Source organism: Stenella coeruleoalba, assembly GCF_951394435.1.
Source record: "Stenella coeruleoalba genome assembly, chromosome: 6".
Lineage (NCBI taxonomy): Eukaryota > Metazoa > Chordata > Mammalia > Artiodactyla > Delphinidae > Stenella > Stenella coeruleoalba.
The window spans coordinates 90,083,700-90,106,314 of record NC_137151.1 but is presented as its reverse complement, the minus strand read 5'-3'; the positions used below and the strand labels follow the sequence as shown (position 1 = coordinate 90,106,314).

The window sequence follows — 22,615 nt, the reverse complement described above, 5'->3', positions numbered from 1 at the left end:
CCTTACTTACGGAATTGAGTGGAGAAGGCAGAAATTAGATTAGATTCATGCGTTTCTAGGAACCACTGAGTCTCCAGTAATTGTTGTTACTAACAATTTCAAGCAACACGGCTTTCTCTAATAGCTGTGAAGGGGTGCGAGCAGAATACTGAGAAACAGTCACTGCTGTTACTGAAGTGGCATCATGGAGGGAGCTAGTTTATTCTGGGCTAGGCTCAAAGGCCTGGCGTCCACTGAGGTCCCGTATGGCCTGAAACATTATATTAAGCCTGAGACTGGAAGACCTGTGGGATCCCCCGAGCTCTATCCTGTGCCCCTGGGAGCCTCTGAATGGAGCGTTGACATAGGCTGGGTGGTCTGAAACTTCTGCAGATTCAGCCCCCTCTTCTGGCCTGAGCCAGAGTCAGGTCACAGCACAGTGGACTCAGGATCGGCCTTGAGGTTGCCTAAACAGCATCTCATTCTCAGGCACAGACAAGTGGAATGTGAAATAGAATTTCTGACAGAGGTGCCAACTTTCCAGGGACCTTGGTCTGCTTCCAGCCCTTTGACTTGAAGACTCATAAATGTCCTCACTGCTAAAAGATAAATAAATCCATTTTTAAAACTTTCCTCAGAGCACCTCGTTGACATGGTCCCCATGGATATTTTCTGATTGGTTTTCTAACTCCTTTTCTCCCTCCTCACCTGTGGAAACTAGTTATGTAGTCCAAGTCTAACCAGCACTGACAAGAGCAAGGGTTACCTCACAGACCCACTGGATACACCTTTTCGTTTTTATATTCCAAACCATACTTGGTTTCTGCTTTCTTAAATAGCACATTTAGAAACTGATTTAGTTCAGCTGAAGGTCTCTTGAAATCCCTGGATTTTTTCCTGCCATATTTTCAAATAACTAGTCATAAGCTATACTACTTACAAAGCTTGGGTTCCCAGCTAGAGGGTAATATGTGTGTGTTTCCTTGCAATTTTGGATCAGATCACTGTTTTGTTAACCTAGCGGCCAGTTGGCTTATGGTCAAGTGCATATTTATTCTTGATTTTGTTATCACAGATTCACTTTTTAGAGAAAGAGGCTTAAACTTGGCCTTCTATTACCTCTGCTGTTTTAAAATCTAAGACGTTGAGCTGTTCTTCGTGTGAGTCCTCTGGTCCTGTGAAAATGCCTTCCAAATTCAGAAAATGTCCTATGAATTGTTATAATCTTAAATACAATCGTTTTCTCAGGCCCCCCAAAGTTATAGAGCATCCCAGCCACCCCCCACCCCGAGCTGAACCAGAGAGTTCACGTTTTACGAATAAGATGGTTGAAAAGCCTGCTTGCTCTCATCTTAGCTTTCTTCTCTCAATTCCCACTTCAGATGCCCATCTTTACTTGTCAGTGGGGGTTGGGAGTAGCTTGAATCTCAGACCTTCTGTTTTTTTCAGCCAAGAGAGTCTTGGCAAACGCAAGGTGGTAGGAGGACGCTGTGGGAGAAGAGGTAGAGGTCAAGCAGTGCTAGATTCTCCATACAAGGTTCATAAATGATTGATCAAATGAGAAAAGAAGCAATTCTGGGATTTTGGAGATAAACAGGAATAAGATTAAGTAGTCCAGATAAAGGCTTTATTAAAGCAGCCATTTTAATAGATTTTTTAGGCAGAGGACCAAGTCGATCCTTGGAATGAGTGCAAATTTTTTATTGAGCCAGTAGAAACTGATGGTGACATATTGGACGTGTACATTGGATTTATGAGTGTAATTCAACGTGAAAACTAGCATGTGAATGCATGGATTGTGTAAATGTTACGTATAAATTATATTCTTTGATTTATAACTACAAGCTTTATGTGCAGAACTCATTGCCTTTTTGTGATGCTGCTTGTTTGGCATGTATTCTTAGCTGTAACTGTGTTTCAAAAGAGCCATTCTATTTCGGATTTTGACAAGGTAGGTTGCGGGTGATCTCTGTAGAGCAATGTTATTTTCCAGTAATATTGCCAACCACAGGCTGAAGTGCGAGTTTGTATAATGAGTCATGGTAGGAGCTCTCTGTCTCCCTCCGGCCCCCATATTCTTCCCCTGAGTCGTTTGTGCAGAGTCGAGTCTCTGAGCAGTGCTGTGTATCTGCATCATCCCTTGGACTCTGTATGTTTAGAATCAATTTTAAATTAGAAAGAAAATTCTAAACATAAACGTCAATTTTGAATGACTTACAAATTGCTTTTCTCCCCACTTTTTTCACATTGCCTTCTTAACTAACAAAGAAGAATCGCTAAAGGAAGAGGCATATTAGAGGAGCTAGTTCCAATTAAGGTCCCCTGTGACTGCTGTGTAACTAAAATGACTACTTAGCACTCCTAGGAAACAAAGAGGAAAATCTCAAAGATCAGAGGGAATTGTTGAAGTTAGAGACATAAAAAAGACCCACATACTTTAAAAACACGCACACACATGCACACACACACACAAAAACTCTTCTTGTCTCCTACCCTCATCCCTGTTGGGTTTTTTTTTTTTTTAATATCAGGAAAAAGTTTCAGCTTATCAGTTGATGGGAAGACATTGTTTTGTGAGGTAGATAACATGGGTTTTGAATTAGACCTGGTTCAGTTTCCTCATCTGTATTTTCCAGGCTGTGTGAACTTGAGCAAGTTACTTAATGGATTACTTGAGGATAGATCGAGGTGACCCATGGAATGCTCAGCTCGTAGTAAATGCTTAGTACCTTCCAGTTGTCATCAGTGAGAATCTTCATCATTACCACTTATCACCGCCAGCACCTTCATATCATGGTCATCACAGCCTCCACCGCCACCAGTCACCATCACCATCACCATCACCATCACCATCACCTCCTCACTCTCCTGGTTTTCCTTCTACCCCTCTGTACCCTCCCCTACTCACAACCCCTTTTGCAGACTCTCTTCCTCTTCCAAACCCTCAATACTGGGATTCCTGAGGTTTACGTCCTCTCTCACTACACATTCTCCCTGGCAGCCTCATCCACAGTGGGGGCTTCCTGTCTCAGCCATTGCTGATGATTCCCAAATCCATTACTCCAGCCGAGATCGCTCTTCTAAGCTTCAAACATTATATCCATCTGTCCACTGGACATGTCCCCTTAAATGTCCCAGCAGCACTTCAGACTAAAGCTCCACACAATTTCCCTCCCCGACCTTGTGCCTTCTCTTTGTTTCTTATCTTAAAGAAGGCATCACAATTCACCCTGTTACCAAAGCAAGAAAATTGGGTGTCATCCTTGACCCTACACTTTCCCCTTCCTCCACTGTTCAGTCGATGAATGATGTCTATTACACCTTCTAGGCTCTCAGGTTCATGTGGGTAAGGACCATTTTAGAACTGGAAATCTCAGTGCCTAGCACAGTACTCAATAACTATTGAATGAATGAATAAAGGAGTGAATGAAAGTCCTGAATATCCCCACTTCCTTCCATTTCCTCTGCCTCTTCTGTAGTATAGGCCACCGTCCGTTCTTAACAACTTTAATTCGTAATTTAGAAATCCCATAGTTGAAATATCCTAACTGATCTCCCTGCTTCTAGGGTTGCAGTCCTCACCCCCAGCACCACTGCACCTCATTTACCACACTGCACAGAGAGGTTTTCATGAAACCCAAGAATCTGATCATGATCATGCCTCTTCCCGGCTGAAAGCACTGCGATGACTCTCACTAATTATCCTGATTTGATGTCCTGGCTTACAGCTGTTATCCCGGCGCAATTGTCAATCTCATAAATGTCCTGAGTTGGGCGATAATGATATGATCACCCTATACCTAATCTGTCGTCTGCTTACGTTTCCAGCCTAATTGCTCCTCATTCTTTCCTTACCCCTACATGCTATCTAGTCTTATTAAACTTAAAGCTTTTCGTATTTATTGTGTTCTCACATGCTCTTCCTTCTGCCTAGAAATTCCCTTCTCTCTTTGCCTCACAGATTTCTACCATCCAGGTCTCAGGCTAAACCTTCCTTTACAGAAGAGTCTTCTCTGACCCCCAGGGTTATGTCAGGTACCTCTTCCTTCATGTTCCCATAGCATCTTGCATCCTAGCTCTTGCCTCACTGTTTTCACTACCCGTTAACTTCTGTGGGTTCCCCACTAGCCTCTAAGTTCTCTCAGGTCAGTGACCGCATCTGTTCGCTGCACAGTTGAATCCTGGTGCCTAACCCAGGCTCCCTGACGGAGATGACATTCAGCAAATGTGTAGTGAATGACTGAAGTAAAAATCACATGCTATTAGAATGATCAAAGTACACGTGTGGAAAAATCTGCCACAATAAATCTTCTGGGAATATTCCTAATTTTTGACTGTAAACAGTACATTGTCTTCTTGCCTCTGTTCATCGTGTTTGTGATAATGGTGGAAATGATTCTGTGTTCCTTTGATTAAAAGTTCATCCTAGGACAGGATTTGGAGTTGGTACGCACTGTCAATTCCAGGAACTCTTGCAGGTGATAATGTTGCAAAACAAAGCAAAGAACAGCTGTTTTCTAGCCTTTTCAAGCAGTTGAAGCTACTTCTATTTCAACTATGTATGGCAGATGGTTTTAAAATTATTAGTTTTGAAGTTAAAATTAAATTTGCTCTCATTATTCTAATGTATCCTAGATTGCTTAAGTTCCAAATTCTATTCTCGCACTAATAAAAACAAACATAAAATGTCTCATACTCCCGATATAATTATTTGTATTGTATTATTTGAAAACTTGAAATTGTGTGCTTTTAGATGGTAAATTTTACACTGTTACTTGATCTACCAGAGAATGCAAACATTTTGTTTCACATGCATTGACTAGAAAGGAGTTCTGGACCTATCTAGGGGTCTGTGTACATCATTCTATTAAGTGAAAAGTAAGGTTAATGGCTTTTATTTCAAACAGAAATAGCTTTAGTGTTTTTATTACAAAAACAATACACAGGGCTTCCCTGGTGGCGCAGTGGTTGAGAGTCCGCCTGCCGATGCAGGGGACGCGGGTTCCTGCCCCGGTCCGGGAAGATCCCACATGCCGCGGAGCGGCTGGGCCCGTGAGCTATGGCTGCTGGGCCTGCACGTCCAGAGCCTGCGCTCCGCAACGGGAGGGGCCACAGCAGTGAGAGGCCCGTGTACCACAAAAAAAAAAAAGGTGTTTATAATATTGTTGGGAGGTCTAGAAGAGGGTGCCCTAGGCTGATCCTCCAGAAATAAACCTAAAGTGCACTTGGACTGCCAGGGTGGCTGCCCCTTCCTCATGATCAGGGAGATGGGGAATCAGAAAGCAGCCCTGGAATGGCTGCTCCATAGACACACCACCCCAGCTGACGTACGGGGACAGACTTGTCACTGCCACTGCTACTGGCCCTAGAGCCACACAGCATCTGCTTAATCCACACTGCCAAAAACGGATGCCTATATCCCTGTCTTGCTTCTCTACCCTCACGAAGATAGTAGCCTGCACACAGGAAGCTAAAAGACAAGCTAAAGTCTCCATGACTCTGCTTACCATCAGAAATCAGAGATGCCGTCTGCTCACTTGTCTCTCAAATTTCAGACTGCATCCAGTTGGCAGAACCTAAATCAGATCTGAAACCCTAGTTCAAGGGAGTCTAGGAAATGTAGTTTTGAGCTGTCTAGTCTCTGCAGTATAGGGCAGCCCAATCCCATCAGTCAGGAAGCTGGAGTGGACATTGAATACTGCCATATTCACCACACATCAAGGCTTTGGGTGTTGGGTTTTTATCCCTTTTGGATGCATCACTATACAAAGAAGAACTTAACAGCAACATAAAGAGGGAGAGCTTATCAGAAGTGGTGATATATACCACTACAATTTATTTACTCCATCCCTATTGCTCTTTATTCATTTTCTGTTGGTTGGGTTTTTTTCCCATATAAACAATGTCTTGATAAACTGCTCTTAGCAGAGTCACTAATATCCTCCATGTTCCTAAACCCAATGGGCAATTCTCAGGCCCCATTTTACTTGACCTGTCAGGACTTTTGAGACGGCTGTGCATTCTCTCCTTAAAACTCTTCCTTCACTTGGTTTCAGAACCTCCTGGTCTCCTGATGTTCTTTCTAGCTCACCTGCTCAATCTGCATCTCCCTGCTGGTTCCTTCTCATCTCTCTAGCTCTTAATGGTGGGTGCCCAGGATCCAGTCTCCCTTCTCTGTGTACTCCCTGGCTCATCTCATCCAGCCTTATGGCTTTAAATACCCTGAAGTCCACACCCGTGTATCCTACAGCTGCCGATTAACATGTACTTTTTTTTTTTGCGGTACGCGGGCCTCTCGCTGTCGTGGCCTCTCCCGTTGCGGAGCACAGGCTCCGGACGTGCAGGCTCAGCAGCCACGGCTCACGGGCCCAGCCGTTCCGCGGCATGTGGGATCTTCCAAGACCAGGGCACGAACCCGCGTCCCCTGCATTGGCAGGGGGACTCTCAACCACTGCAACCACCAGGGAAGCCCTAACATGTACTTTTGATGCTTTAAAAACATCTCAAACCTAACATTTCCAAAATCGAACTTCTGCTTTTTCCCACTACATATATTCCACTCACTTCTCCATTTCAGTTCGTGGAATCTCCATCTTTCAGTTTGCTTACAACAGAATCCTGAGTGTCATCCTTTACTTCTCTCTCACACATTCACATTCAATCCATCAGCAAATCCTGTTGACTCTGCCTCCAAAAATATCCACAGTCCAACACTTTTCTCCGTCCCCACTTGCTCCCTGCTGGTCCAAGCCACCGTTATTTCTCTCTTGGACTTTTGCCCCAGCTCTTCAGTGGTCTCTCTAGAGTCTAAAAGTTAGAACATGTCACCCCTCTGCTCAAAGCACTCCAGTGAAATTCTATCTCACTCAGGATAGAAGTCACAGACTTTTTACAACAACCCAGAAGGCTCCTTGTGATACTACCACCCACAGTGCCACCATCTTTCTGATTTCCTTTCCTGTCATTCTCATCCTTGATCACCTTACTCCAGTCTCACTGATGATCTTAAGCATCTCTGTCGCTAAAGGACTTGGCAATTGCTGGCCCCTCTGCTTGGAATGCTCTTCCCTCAGATATCCACAAGGCTCTCTCATCGCCCCCAGATGTTGTTCAGCCATCAGCTGCTCAGTAAGGCCTTTCCTGATCTCTGTATTTAAAGTTGCAAATGGACCTCTCCTCCAGCCTTCTGAACCCTCCTTCTCTGTTTTATCTTTCTCCATTGCACCTACGGCCTTCTAATTAATTATATAACTTCCTTTTTCTATTGCCTGCCCTGCCCCCCATGAAAAAATTGATTTTTAAATATATTTTTTATTATTGAATCGGTGCATGGAACAGTATCTGGGCACATTGGTAGTCATTCATCAAGTGTTTGTTGAATGAATATATTTCTTTATACATGTGTCATTGTGCACTTGTCTAATTATTTACTGGGGATTAATTCCTAGGGTCAAAGATATGCACAAAATTGCCCGGGAAGGTTTTAGCAATTTGTTCTCCCAACAAGAGTCAATGAAATGTCTTTTGCCTGACACCCTCACCAACATCATACCCTAGTCACACTATCTGTTCCATTCCTTGAACTCACCGTGTTCATCCCCACTTGATGCATTTGCCCTGACTCCTTCCTGCTCCCAGAATGCTCTCCTGCGACATTTTGACTTGATTTCACTCTTCTTCTTATTCAGGTCTCACTTGAACTGTCATCTCCTTGCTTGGAGAGGCCTCCCCTGGCCATCAGCTGTAGAGTAACTTCCCAGTCACTCCATTTCACATCACCCTACTTTACTTTCATTACAGCATATTTCACTACCAGATATCTTCTTACGTGTATGTTGTTTATTTGTTTGTCTCTGCTTTCCCGCTCTAGAATGTAAGCTCCGTGAGAACAAGAGCTTCCTAAGTCTTTTGCAATGCTATCTCCATAAATGTGTGTTTGATAATGGAATAGACCCGGGGTATTGTAATTTTCTCGTTGTGACGATCTGCTGGGTGGGAAGTGGATTTAACATGAATTATTTGCCTAGATTGGTGAAGCTGAGCAACTTTTCAAGTATGAAAGCTTTCTTTTGAATAACAAATGCTAAGATGACCTAGAAGTTGAAATATTCAGTTAGCATATTTGTTTTAGATATGCTATATCAGATTTCTTATGTTTCTGAGAAGTTGCATGATTTCTTAAGTTTCTGAAGCCTCCTTTCTCATTTATGACAACGTTTGTATCCATAAAGTAGGATTCCTTCTGCAAATTGCACTCACGTACTGTTGTTTTCTTTGTGTCTCCACAGCTTTTGGAAAGAACCAACAGCGTTTTTGAAGAGTCAGATGCTGGTGCTACCAAGAGTCCGCTCCACTTAGCTGTAAGTGAGATGCTGTGGGCAGCTTCCCCTGTTACAAAAAGAACCTAAGTGTTCCTAAAACTAGGCTGCTCTTAAAAGGGAAGCATAGCAATGCATAATAACTCATAATGGAAACAGTACATGGGTGAAGGCTGAGGCTGCGGTGAGAAAGCATGTCTCAAATTCCAATCCCGGCTTCTCACTGGTGACCTCAGACACATGACTTACCCTGGCTGAGCCTCGATTTCCCCATCTGTGAAGTGAGGATACAGGAAAAGAGACAACGTGCCTGAAACCGTATCACAGTGCCCTTAAGAATAATGATTGTTATGTTTTAAGTCTCTAAATTATTATTATCTAGTAGCTAAATCAGTAAACTGAGGAAATGTTTTATTTTGGTTTTAGAGATTTAAGTAGAGACAGCAAGAACTGAACTTACAGATAATCGAATGCCACAATTAAAAACTTGAGATATTTAAATACAGACTTGTGAGAGCAAGATGAAAATATGCATAATTCCAACTCTGCTGCTTCTGCCTGGGCTTGGAATCGGGGTCTCAGAGGAGGTATCAGGGGCTGATTGTTGTACTGGGTGAGATCTGGGAGGGAGGGGAACAGGAATTTTTCTGCCACCAGTAAAGCTTCCTTTCCACATCCCAGTCATTGAAGAGAAATGCAATAGCTCAGAGTGAGGATCCCCAAACTCTCTCTGAGGGTGACCGAGCTGGGAAGCTCACTACCACTCTACTTCAGTTAAGGTCTTGCTAACCGTCGATCAGCAGCAGCTGTTCCCTAGGCACCTCTCAGACTGGCAACAGCCAGCTCACCTACGCAGGGCTCTGCTGAGCTGTGAGGCCTCGGTCCAGGGCCATCAAGAAGGTGTTTGGATGCACCCAGAGACTGGATGTTGGGAAGAGTAGGGTGCTGGGTCTCTGTGTTTAATGGTTATGACATGTCACTCAGTACCACGCACACATAAGCACTTACTCAGTTTCCTTCTGATGAAAAATTGAGATGGAGATTTTGGAGAGCAGAGAGGAGCGTTTTACTGATGGCATACTTAAGCAGTCAGGCAAGGTAAGAAGGGATGAGGCCATCCCACAAGGATTGGGATGAACCAATCACACTCATGGAGCCCTCGCTTCTTTGCCAGTCTCCCCACATACTCACCAGCACACCTGATAACATCCCACTCACCACCCTCTGCCACATCTACCAATGCAGGACTATACACACGGACACACGCACACACTGAGTCCAGTGAAATCAGGCTAAAATGTCCATTCGTCTTTCTTCCAGACATGGGCTTAGAGTAGAAAAGGTGGATGGAGGGCGGGATATTTACATGTATAAAATTTCATACCAGTTGGCTTTTAGTACAGGTTGCTCTAAAGGTTGACCCTAGAATCTTTGCCCAGCCATCTGCTGTGCCTGGGGAAGTTACCCCAAAGCTGGGAGAGGCCTATTGGAAAGGTTATCTCAGGTAGAATTCTCATGCCCTATGAAGGTGGGGTTGATTGCATTGCTAAGCCTGCTGGTAACATGAGAAGAGACTTTCCTAGCTTCCAAAAAATTCTATCATCTCTCATTCTTTTTTTTTCTTTTTCTTTCAAAAATTATTGTTGAGTGCTTACTGGGTGCCAGGTGCTCTGCTAAGTGTTGTGGGTTCCCAGTCCTGTAAAGACAGGGTGGTACCATATCATTGGAGAGAGTTGGGCTTTGGTAGTTCTATACCTAGGGGATCCTAGCCACCAGTCTTCTCATTAGCAACTTGCCTGGACATGGTTTTTCCATCTGTAAATTAAAAGGAGTGAGTCAGTTAAGGATTCCCAAACCCTTTCCAATTTGTTAATTTATTTAATTGTTTTTTGTATGATCTTGGCCAAGTACCTAACCTCTTGTGTCTCAGTTTTCCCACTCATAATACGGGGAGAATAGCAGTACCTCTGTCATAGGGCCACTGGGGGGATGACCTGGGTTAATGCATGTAAAGCAGTTAGAACAGCACCTGGCACTATCATCCTCGCTATTAGTAACATCACTATCATTCTTTCCTTTGACATATACTGACTGTGCGTGTACCAAACACTGTTTCGGGAGCTGGAGACATGGCTACAAACAAAACCCAGCCACTGTCCTTGTAGAGTGTGCAGTCTAGGAGAGACAATAGACAAGTAAATATACAACGTGGCAGGTGGTCAGAAGTGCTGCTGCAAATGGGAGCAGTGAGACAGAGAGCATCGAGGTGGCAGACTGGGCGCTGTTTCCCACAACATAGCATCTCACGTTTGACCGGGGATGCGACGAGCTAACCATTTGCTCTCGGACAGAAGAATGCTCTGGGCAGAAGTGCAGAGTCCCCGGGGTGAGAGCACACTTGGCATGTTCCCAGAACAGCAAGGCCACCATGGCTGGAGCACAGTGATGCAGGGAGGGTGGTAGGGGTCCGCGTGTTGTAGAGGGGGCAGGGAGGCGGGGGAGGGCCACAGACTCCAGGGGGAACTTTGACTTCTTCACTGAGCAAAAGAGGAAACCGTTTGGAGGGTTTTGAGGAGACAGATGTTGTGATACGACTTTTATCTTAGAAGGATCCCTTTAACGTCTGCATTGAGTTTAAATTGTCAGGGAACAAAGCAGAAACTAGACAACCAGGCAAGCGATGATGGTGATAACTTTGACCAGGGTGATAGCAGTGGGTCAATTCTAAAACTATTTTATGTTTTCCCTCTAAAAGCTAATACGTTTTAAAGAAATTATTATTTGCTCCAAGAACCCCGCAAGTATGCCCATCGCCCTCCCCAGGGCCCCCTGTAGCAATTAACTTGATTAAAACCCAAGACACATTATTTCTTCCGTGGAAGATTCTACAGTGAAAGAGAACCAGATGCCCCCAAACCTTGACTACCCAAAGAAACCTGACCGGCCTTGAGTTACTATTTCCTGGTTGAATGAGTCAAGTCTCCAGGGTTATCTGCCCAGTGAATTTCATAAGCATTTCATCCACTTGAAAAAAATTAAATCAAGAAACACGGCTATGCAAATGAAAGGCTCCAGCTGTCGAGATTTCCAGATGGACCCATTGTTTCATGGATTCTGTTGAGATCCCAAATTCTTTCTCCTTGCTGCCCTCAGTTCCAATCTAAAAAGTTCAAAGAAATTAATTATGTTTAAGAAGTATTTAAGTTACTTAAGGAGATTTTTTTAAAGTCTTTTGTAAAACAAATTTGAAATGTTTGATTGCCACCTCTAGTGAAGGCTTAAACTGGGTTGTCTATCGAAAGCCAAAATGCTACATGCTTTTTGAACCAGCATATTTGCTCTTTTGTGTGATTACTTCTTCCTGGAGATATTTTAGACTTACCCACTCAACACCTGATTTAGGATGGGAATAGACCCACTTACCCACTAAACACCTGATTTAGGATGGGAATAGAAAGAAAAATAAGACAGTGTTCCTCATGCACTGCTGATATGAGAAAGGTCTTCTTTCCTGACTACCTGAGTCTCTTTCAGAGAGTTTAAAGCTTTATTTTATACTTTCTTATAGACTCTAAGAACCACATAACTGCCTAAAGACAGAATCATGCATTTAACCACAGAATAGAATTCCATATTATATGGTAGTTTGTTTCTAGGGTTAAGCCCTAAAGTGTGAAGGTAAGTGAAAATTCTTGTATTAGCAAAATTACCTTTATTATTTCCCTTAAATTGCCCTGGAAGTATAGTATACATAGTTTTATGTCTTCAACTCCATATCGTAATGCTTTTGGATACTAAAATTCAAGAGCTGCAGGCTTGACTAATGGAAGAAACAAAGGGAATTCTATATATAAATCTGGCCTTTCAATCATCCTGTCTTTGAATTTTTAAGTGCCTGATATAGAAGAAAATATCGATTGGAAATCTGAAGCTTTCCTTCGGCAGGGTTCACTCCATTTTATTTTAATGTTAAGCCTCTTTAACTTTAACACGTGCAAACGGGTTTATTTTTTGTTGTGAGAATTAAAGGAGAAACTGCAGGGGTCTTTTACAGGAGTTAAGTTCTTAAGTCAGCGCCTAAGTTAAGTGCCCTTTGATGTGGCTCTGCTGTCCTGAACAGTGCTGATCTGTCTACATCACCTTCCTTCCTGAATCTGTTTCTCTTTGCCCTGGGTTTTCTCTTTATTAAAATCTAAATATGTGAGCCATGGTGCTTTGTAGATATGCATGCAGTTTATAGGTTGCCAATTCTATTTTCCTAGGCTAAGTCAAATTGACAGATATTGTAAATGTTTACTATCCTTGTCATCATAGTAACTGCCACTGAAGGAACGAGCATTTGCAAATAGCATCTAGAACAACCTATTATCTACATGGACTCATTTCCCTTTGATGTAAAGTCAGGATTTCTGCATAAGCTGAATCAGTCACTACCATTACAATTTAAAATTAGAAGAGGTGTTATGCAAAAAGAAGCCACAGACTCAAGCCCAGAGTCAAATGAGATAGACTGACTTACACCCTGATGTAGGTGCTCCTGTTGCCACAGCCCTTTATAGGAGGATAGGTGCTCCCAAGTTCGCTTAAAATCACCAATGGCGAGTTGATGATGGCCGAAACTAGGTGATGGGTATTTGGGAATTTGTGACACTATCCTCTGTTCTTTATATAAATTTGAAACTTCCTGTAATAAAAAGTTAAGCATATATCTTATGGTCTTGTTGCATCCTATCCATAGTAGGAGCTCATGAGAAGCCCACAGCTCAGGCTCTGGGATCTGACTGGTCTGCCTTTGAATTCCAGCTCCACCACATAAGGCTGAGGGCTGAGTAACATCTCAGCCTTCCTGTGTCCTTGTTGGTGAGATGGGGATAACGATAGCATCCAAACCACGGCTTGTCGTAATAATTAAATAAGGTGCTACATGTCTAGTCCTGCCTGACACACAGCAAGTACTCAATGAAATCAACTATTGCTTCAGAAGTTAGGATAGACTAAAGGCTTTCCACCCTAGGTTTCTGATTCAATATTTGTTATTAAGCTCTCTGAGCCATTACACATAGGCACAAAAGTATTTTGCTTGAAAGTCAATTAAATGGAATTACTGGGAAAAATTATAAGACATTGCCTAAAAACATAGATTCTAGTGGTCACAGATTGTGGGTTTCAAACCTGACTTTGTCACTTACTAGCTTCAGTGATCTTGGGTGAATTAATTAACATTGCTTGTTTTGGTTTTTTTCCATCTATAAAAAGGATGTTTGCAAAGATTAGAGCTCAACACAGTGCCCTCAATAAATAGTTGCTATTTTTAAAATATATTCTTATCACTAATACTAATAAATGATAATAGCAGTCATTATATTCATTCATTTATTCATCAAATAATTGTTGAGTGTCTGTGCTGTGCACGAGTCTAGAATACAGCAGTGAGCAGTACACATAAAGTACCTTCAGTCTTAGATAACAAACAAATCAATAGCTATGTAACAGATATCCAGTGATATATAAAGCTATAAAGCTAAAATAAAGCAGGATAAGTGGCGTGTAGAGTGTCCGATATGTTGAGGAGAAGGGTAGTGGGCTATTTTATATGGGCTCTGAGAAGCCGCCAGATAAGGGGACAGTTGAAGCAGAATTACTGAAAAAGCCTTGTGGCTCTTTGGGGAAAGGGCTTTCCAGGCAGGGGAAGCAGAAAGGACAGATGCAATGGCCCAGAGGAGGACAGGCATTACTTAGTCATAGGGGGTGCAGAGGGCAGGCTAGAGTGGTTGGAACAGAGTGAGTGGGGGGCTATGCTGATGGACAGGGTCGAGGGAGGCCACATCCTAAGGGCCTGAATGGTCATGAGAAGTTTGGGATTTTATTATCAGTGAGGGAATTATCAATGAGTTTTCATCAAGGAGTGCTATATCCAACTTGAGTTTCAAAAGATTTCATCCTGTGGCTGCCCAGTGATCGTTTGCAGGAGGGTAAGGACAGAAAGGGAAGCTTTTGCCATAATCCTGGCAACAGAGGATGTGGTATAGTGAGAACTGGATAGATTCTGGATATATTTTAAAGAAAGAGTAGAGATGATTATGGCTTGGAAGTAGAGATGATCGTGGCAATTGAGGGCTGCTACTAGTCACCCACCACCTGTGTGTGAATTACAACAGGGATATGGATAGATATTTTCTGCCGGATGCCCGAGAACCTGATGACACCTCTGTGTGGTTAGCAGAAGTGTCCGTTCCTCTCAGCAGACACATCCCTGTACCAGGGCATGGCAAGGCAGTGGGAAGGGGTGGGGAAGCTACTTGTTAGCACCCCCTTGCCCCAATGTCCCAGAGCCCTTGTGTAGGGCTACAACCCTGGGCTTAAGAGGGAAGACAAAAGAGGACTCCAAAATATTGGGCCTGAGCAACTAGAAGAACAAAATTGCCATTTACTGAGATGGAGCTCAGTTCGGGACATGTTAAGCTTGAGATGCATATTAGGTATTCACGTGGAAATTTTAATAGACAGTTGAATATATATGTCTTGCAAAGTAAAAGAAGTAGTTAGAACTGGGATATAAATTTGGGATTCATCAGCATGTGAGTTATTATACTACATATATATGTTTAATATGTAACATAATAATCATAATCATTTACAAAAATAATATAATGAGAAAGTTTTAAAAACAGTTCCTATCAGCACTCTTAAATCTTGTGGGTCCTTTTAATTTAGTTTTTGTTATTGTTGTGGTTGACCTGTACTTGGGAAAAACATTCAAATGTTTTTCAAAACATTCAAAAAACATTCAAATCTTTTTTAAAAGATAAGGTGAAATGAGTCCACATGTTCACTACTTTACCTCCCATTTCTAGAGGTAACCACTGTTAACAGCTTCCTTTGTATCCTTCTAAAATTTTCTATGAATACAGAAATATACATAGATACAGATATGTGTCTATCTGGATATATTTGCTTTTTATAAAATTGTTATATGTACTATTTGCAACTTTTTTACAATTTTTGATAGATTTTTGTCAAATCACCCTCCACAAATGTCACACCAGTGTATACTCCCACCACCAGAGCATAGATTGCTTTTTTTCACCATGTCTTATCTAATACTGGACATGCCCAAACTTAATCATTGCCATTTGGTAGTTGAAAAATAGTACCCTCAAAATTTACATGGTTTTTTTCGTACGTGTATTGACCTTTTATATTTCTTTTTCTGTGAGCTGCCTTTTCAATGTCCTTTACACATTTTCCTAGTTTTTAAAATGGTTTGTATAAGTTCTTTGTGTATTAAGGAAATTAGTCTTTTGTCTGTGCTAAGCCGTTTTTCAAATAAATCGTGCCTTGAGTAATTGCTGCAGTAGAAAAACAGAAAGTGCAGGAGCCATAAGAGGAAACTTTGGCTGCTGACGACACTGGGGACAGGCTTTTCCTCTGTCTCCTTCTTTACTTCCCTCCACCAAATCCCCACCCCCACCATATCCTTATCTGTTTTCTTTCTTTTATTTCAATGTCCTTAGCCTTATATGTGTATTTACATTTTTTTTAACCTTATAGACTTAGTAAAAATTACCTTTCGGACTTTTAGTTTTGTGTTTTAGTATGAAGCCTCCTAACTTTAATGCAGCATAAGACTTCACAATAGGTCTGAACTTGGCACTGATGTATGGAATATACTTCCGTAATTGGTTTTATGTTTTCGTTATAATCAATGGAGGAAACAAAGGAGAGAAGAGGAAGCATCAACTATGTAAAGACACTGTGCAAATCCGGTGCAATTTTATCTCTTCTCGTCTTCTCTGGAAGGCAGCTTTTATTGATCTCACTTATAGATGAGGAAACAAAGTCTAAGTGAAATTAAGAAACTCACCTAGGATCACGAGGTTGAAATTTAAAATGTTGGACTGTGGCAGAAGGTCACTATGCCTCTGTTGAATTACAAAGTCCACAGTGTTTTTAGTGGTTTTTTTCCCTCGAGGTTTAACAGAAAAGCCTCCTGAAAAAATATTCTGATTGTGTTAATAGGTTTAGGACTGAACTAGCAGATGAAAAAATATATTAATTCATTCAGCTATTAGTCTGCCTTAGATTATTAGATCAATAGATATAAGAATACATTGATTTAGTACCTTTGGAATAAATTATTTGACAAAAGAGGAAGAACATGAAGAAATGCATATGTAACTGTGAGGTCTGTGCGTTATTTCCACCTAACTCTGGTTTTGCCTGTGTTTCCATAATTACTCCAAGCATCTTTCCGACGCGCTCTCTGGAGTGGTCTCCATGTGTGATCTGAGAGCCTCAGCCCCTCCCGTGGATTGTTGTGGGATTTAAGGTGAGCAAGCATTTGAGCGGTTGGTTTCTCCCTTGCAGGCCTACAATGGGCACCACCAGGCCTTGGAAGTCCTCCTGCAGTCGCTGGTGGACCTGGACATCAGGGATGAGAAAGGCCGCACTGCTCTGGATCTGGCTGCCTTTAAGGGACACACAGAGTGTGTGGAAGCGCTTATCAATCAGGGTGCATCCATCTTTGTGAAAGACAATGTAACCAAAAGAACCCCACTTCATGCCTCAGGTAGGTCTTGTCAAGAGTCTGGTTACGCTAGTTCTGTGGCCCACTTATAAGTTCAAGTAAAAGGGTGGCAGCGTTTTCTTTCATCCCAGTTCTTAAAATATCTATTTTCTTTCTACATCAGACATGCCTACACTCTTCCAAAATGCTTTTGGCTTACTATCCACTTGATGATAACTGGTATTCTATGGCCAGAGAGGCTCTGGCCTTCTTCTTTAAAGACAGTTTTTCTTTAGAGCAGTTTTAGGTTCACAGGAAAATTGAAAAGAAGGTACAGAGATTTTCCACATACCCCCTGTCTCCCACATGTGCATAGCCTCCCCCATGATCCACATCCCTCACCAGAGTGGAACATTTATGACAGTGGATGAACCTACATTGACACCATAATCATCCAAAGTCCATGGTTTACATTAGGGTCCATTCTCGGTGTTGTACATTCTATGAGTTTGGACAAATGTATGATGGCGTGTATCCATCCTTCTGCCCTAAACATGCTCTGTGCTGCATCTGGCCTTCCCCTTAACTCCAAAGAGAGTTCCGAACCTTTGGCCAATGGCAGTCACAAAACTTTCTGAAAAAAGGGCAAGATGTATTATGATCTTCAGACAAATTACATAGAGTAAAATCACACAGCATTTCGAAGCACAAAATTAATGATATTTCACAGCTACTTCATAAAAGGAGTTGTCAGACAGCAATCTACTCGGTACCTTATTGTGCAGCCTAAACGGTACTTCTTCACTTTTGCTCTGATTCTTGATGCATCAGGTGTAACAATAGGGACTGTTAAAAAGTGCATGTATTTTTCAAGAAGTAAGTAATTTGCCTTTTCTGCGACTTTTCTTCAAGATACATAAAAAAAAAAAACTGTGTCCATACACTTCTAGACATATACACAGATGTAAAGGTAATGTGGAAGAGTTTCTAGCTCAGCTAAGGCATAATTTCCTTCGGACTCAGGAATTCAATGATAATGGCCTTTGATCAGGAAAGCAGATAGCATCTTATAAAGGGAAATAACCATGAAATAATGGATGTATTGAGGAAGAAAAGGAGTGAAAGCAGTTTTCGAAAGACTTTATGATTCTTGTACTTGGGAAAATGTCCTTGGAATGTTAGATTTTGTGGAAGTATTGCCATCCACATCCCTGAATTTCCAAACCACTGAAGAAAAACAATATGGAGATTGAAAAACTCGGTGTTGCCTAATTATCTGGAAATGATTGTTCCTGGAAAAAACTTTAGCAATGTTTGGTATGGTTAAGTTATAAATTCTTATTTCCCATCATCACATTTAGTCTTTTTGGTATTTTTGGTATTTTTAAGTATTATTATAAAGTTTGGTATTCTAGGCTTTCTTGGTATTAAAGTTTACATTTAGTTCTCCTTTTTAAAGAGTAGTTGCCTATTATTAAGGAAAGCATTGTGCTTTAGTTACCATGTACTTCCTGACAATTACAAAGGACCTGTTTTGATTGTGGAAAATCACCCTTGTGGACAGGTAAACAATGAAGAATAATCACCGTCACTCATTTGCCACTGTGATATTGGTTGCGGTCCAATGGAGCCCCCTAGTGGTCAAGAGGACTCACTCCTTTTGGGTTTCCCTCGTGTCATTCATTAAAAAGATGCAGGCTGTCATTTGACTCTGTTCTCCACAAAATGTCTGCTGTGCAGAAGCTTTAGCCTGTGCTTTGAGAATCTGCTTTTCCAGAATCTTTTCCCGCTCATTTGAGATGCCAATATTTTTGTTTGTTTCAAATCCTGGGCGTACTGTGAGGAAGAGGAACCAGGATGGATTTTAGAGGGTTTGGCACAGATAGTTGTAATGACAGTTGTGGTCTTTGAGCAGCATGAGAAATGGCTGTCACTCATATTCAGGGAGAGGCTGAGCTAGTCTGAAACAAAGCTGGACTTGGCAGTGCACAGCTAAAGGAGATGGTAGCATCTTTTTGTTGGAAGGCAATTGCGGAAAAACATAGTTTGTGGGAAGCCAACGAGAATCCTAGGGTAGCTACGCTTTCACGATAAGGGGGAATTATATTTACTGAGGGCTATTAGCTAAGTTCAAAAAGCTACTGTACACGGCCTCACCTCCCACCCCCTCACTGCTCCCCCCCACACACAAAAAAAGACACACTACTGAAGAAATTGGTTTGCTCTCCAGCATCCTGGATGAGTGATATGAACTTAGATGACTTTTCCCCCCTTTTTCTGTTTAGGCAGAAATCAAAATCCTTGGAACCATTATGATTATGAGTATTTAAAGAATATCAAATTGCTCTAGAAAGAGGAATCAATCAAAATATGCTGTACCTCCATTTCACGAGCATTATAAAATACCACCACCTGTAGTATTTAGCTATCAGTCCTCTGCTAATTATTTACTTTTGAGCATACATTAAACCCCTTGCATATTTCACCATTGGTAACAGATTTAATGTAATTTTTAAAACAAAAAGCAACACAGCAGCAACAACAATATTTCCACAAAATTTCCTCCTGAGGTACATAAATGGGATGTTGCTGAGCGTTCGCTGAATGAAATGTCTACAAAATGCGGGTATTATTCCTGTAGTTAATTTGAGTGGTGTCGAGGAATGTGAGCTAATCCTAATACGTATTGTCCCTGAAAAATGTGTCCTTGTTAAATTAGCCTTCTCTCGTAACTGGCATGCAATAAAAAGGGCTGTAAAACGCAGCTCTTAGAAGAGCCTCTATCAACCTAACATAGCTGCATCTATTCCCTTCTCTCTCCACATCCATAACGAGGTTAATGCAATGTATTTTATGGTGTTCTCATTGTTCAGAGAGGAGAGAAGGTCACGTTTGGAATTTTAAACACATTTGTTCCTATCCTACTCCCTGAATGGAAAGCCATGCCTTTTGTAAGGCTGTGGGTTCCATTTAGCGAGCTGGAGGAAAGTACCTCACCTCAAGGATTGTCGTCCCGGAGGGAGGTTTGCTTCCGGGCCCTGGGGCACTGCAGCTCCTGAAAGAAGCATCTTGCCTGGTGCTCGCCCTGCCCTGTGTGGGTTCTGCCCTGGCCGGTCAAGGCCAACCCAAGGTTGGGGCCACACGTCCTGCCCCTTGCCAGTCCCTACCTGGGCAGCTGGGTGATGGAGGGGCAGGGTGAGGGCCTGCCACACCCCAGTCAGAGCTTGGCAGGGAAGGAAGCGGGGGACAGAGGCGATGGGGGGTGGGGTGGGGTGGGAGGCCGCCGGGAGAAGGCAGAGAAATGAAGGCTTTGATTTGAGGAACTCACATGGAGGAGTCCTCCAGCTACTGGGGGTCCATCTGTGAGTCTCCTGGGGGTGCCAGTCAATGAGCAGTGAGCCAATGGCTCGTGTACACCTTGCTGGCTTGACGTTTTGCTTTAAGTCACCACTAATCAGTTGGGGCAGAATAACTGCTTCAACGTCTACCTCAGAATGTAAAATGATGGGGAAAAGAGGTGAGATCTGTTCCCGTCTCCCTTCTTCCCCTCCTCTGCTCCCCTCCCCACTCCTCTTCCCTTCTGCCTTCTTTTTACAAAGGGCTGGAGGCAGGCTAGACACAGGATGATTATACAGAATTGAGAGGCTCTCTTAGAGGAACAGAAAGGATAACTGGAAAGTGGAGAGAGATGATCAGTCCCACAGGAGGAGATAAGACTGTCCTGTTTAGGGAAAAAAGCCTGTATACAGCAACCAGGGAAAAATGTTAGTTGAGGACCAAAGTGCCCTATAGGAAGAAAGGGGAAGATGGGTTGGTAACGTACACATTGTGTGCTTTGCCCAGCAGCTGGCACGACCTGGAAACCTGGAGATGTCTGTTAGCAACAATTGAAAACCACCCATTTGAAGTCCCAGTAAAGTTCACTTTGGAGGGATATGTGTGGTCTGTTAAAAGAATGTCCATTATTTTCTTTTTCAGTAATTAATGGTCACACACTGTGTTTGCGGCTATTACTAGAAATTGCAGACAACCCAGAAGTGGTTGACGTGAAAGATGCCAAAGGACAGTAAGTGTTCATATGCTTGGGGTTGACATTTCAAATCACTGCAGGTGACTGGTTAATTTATTAAATAGCTAGGAGGGCTGACTGCTGAATTCTAGGTTGGGGGTATATATTGGGGTGAAATTCATGGATGAGGGTCCTAGAATAATGCAGTGGCTTTGCACTGGAGTGTATATCCAAGAAAAATGTGTGTGTGTGTATATCTCGATGAAAAACAGCCAACTTTTTATGTCTGTAGCCATGTGGCCTTTTTAAAATATTCCCTCCTTTGTTCTTTTCTATCCATTTTTACCCTCTTCTGAAGCTGCTACAGTCTCTTTTTTTTTTTTTTTTTTTTTTTTTTGCGATACGCGGGCCTCTCACTGTTGTGGCCTCTCCCGTTGCGGAGCACAGGCTCCGGACGCGCAGGCTCAGCGGCCATGGCTCACGGGCCCAGCCGCTCCACGGCATGTGGGATCTTCCTGGACCGGGGCACGAACCCGTGTCCCCTGCATTGGCAGGCGGACTCTCAACCACTGCGCCACCAGGGGAGCCCTACAGTCTCATTTTTTAAATTAATAATGTAATAGGACAGACCTCAAGAAGTTATCTCCACTGTAAAAATCCTTCATATTTTTATCCTTCCTGAGTTTGTTTTTCCCAAGTATTTTCCATCTGTTAGCCCGTTCTCCCACCCAGTCTTCTCTTACAAGTCGGAAACACAGAGCAATAAAGCACTAGTGACTCACCCCAGATATATGAGTTCATGTTGAAAGCCAAAGCTGGAACCTCACCTTCTGGATCCCAGCACTTGGATCTTTCGTCTCTGGGCTTGTCTGACTTTTCTTTAAGGCAATGAAGCTTTGTTCAAATAAAATCTTGAGCCAAAGTCCGACGTAGAAAACCATGAAAGTAGAGCTGCCCTGATAGAAGCAAGAGCATCTCTTACATATACACACTCCTTACTCAATTGATATTTGGTCAGTGCTACATAGTTCTGAAAATGATGGAATTCAAATGAACATTTTGAGGTGGAATCTTCCTGTGCCCCACCCGTATTGATCAGTCCACTGCCGCCATTCCATGTGGCCATTAGAGTCCAGAGGCAGATAGCTTGTTCCAAGTGACAGATAGTAAGTTGGGGACCCTCAGAAAATATCAAGCAATTGTCAAGAGGGGAGAGAGACTGAGAAAGAGAGAGACAGAGAGATGGAGAGAGGGAAATCCTCCCACTGGAAGTGGTGAGTATTTTTTTAATCTTTTTAAAAGCCTAATTTCCCTCTTTTCCTAGAACCCCACTGATGCTTGCAGTAGCATATGGACACATTGATGCTGTTTCGTTGTTACTTGAAAAGGAAGCAAATGTGGATGCTGTGGACATCATGGGCTGCACAGCTTTACACAGAGGGGTATGTGTATTTTCCTCAGCTTCAGTCAAGCAATTTCATAGTGAGCTTGTTTCTTCTCCCCCTGCCCATATGAATTTTTAGTAAGAAAATTGTTTCCTGAGATAACCAATTAACCTCAGTCAGCCAAAAAGAAATTACAAGATCTTTTGCAAAGGTAAAATAATGGCAGGTACTCTTGGGTCCTGCTCTTGAGTTGTCGCATTTGATTGTGATAATAGATACATGAACACCTACTGTTGGTAGAATTGGTTCTTTCTCATTGCATGCACATCATAGGAGATTTGCAAAAATTTTTTTAAAGCACAAATAAGAAAATCATAATCTCTAGTAATCCCACCTCCTAGAGGTAACCACTTTTTGG

General features: G+C 42.4%; 1 protein-coding gene across 6 annotated transcripts in view; it reads left to right on the top strand.

The window, feature by feature from the left end:
* ANKRD44 (ankyrin repeat domain 44) overlaps positions 1-22,615 on the top strand; it is a 317,527-nt gene that overhangs the window by 272,816 nt on the left and 22,096 nt on the right. For all 6 annotated transcript variants that reach the window (XM_079925376.1, XM_079925378.1, XM_079925377.1 and 3 more), the window contains 4 exons: positions 8,268-8,339; positions 16,665-16,866; positions 20,782-20,869; positions 22,137-22,254. In XM_079925376.1, the coding sequence (XP_079781502.1) occupies positions 8,268-8,339; positions 16,665-16,866; positions 20,782-20,869; positions 22,137-22,254 (480 nt within the window). The remainder of the gene's footprint in view (positions 1-8,267; positions 8,340-16,664; positions 16,867-20,781; positions 20,870-22,136; positions 22,255-22,615) is intronic.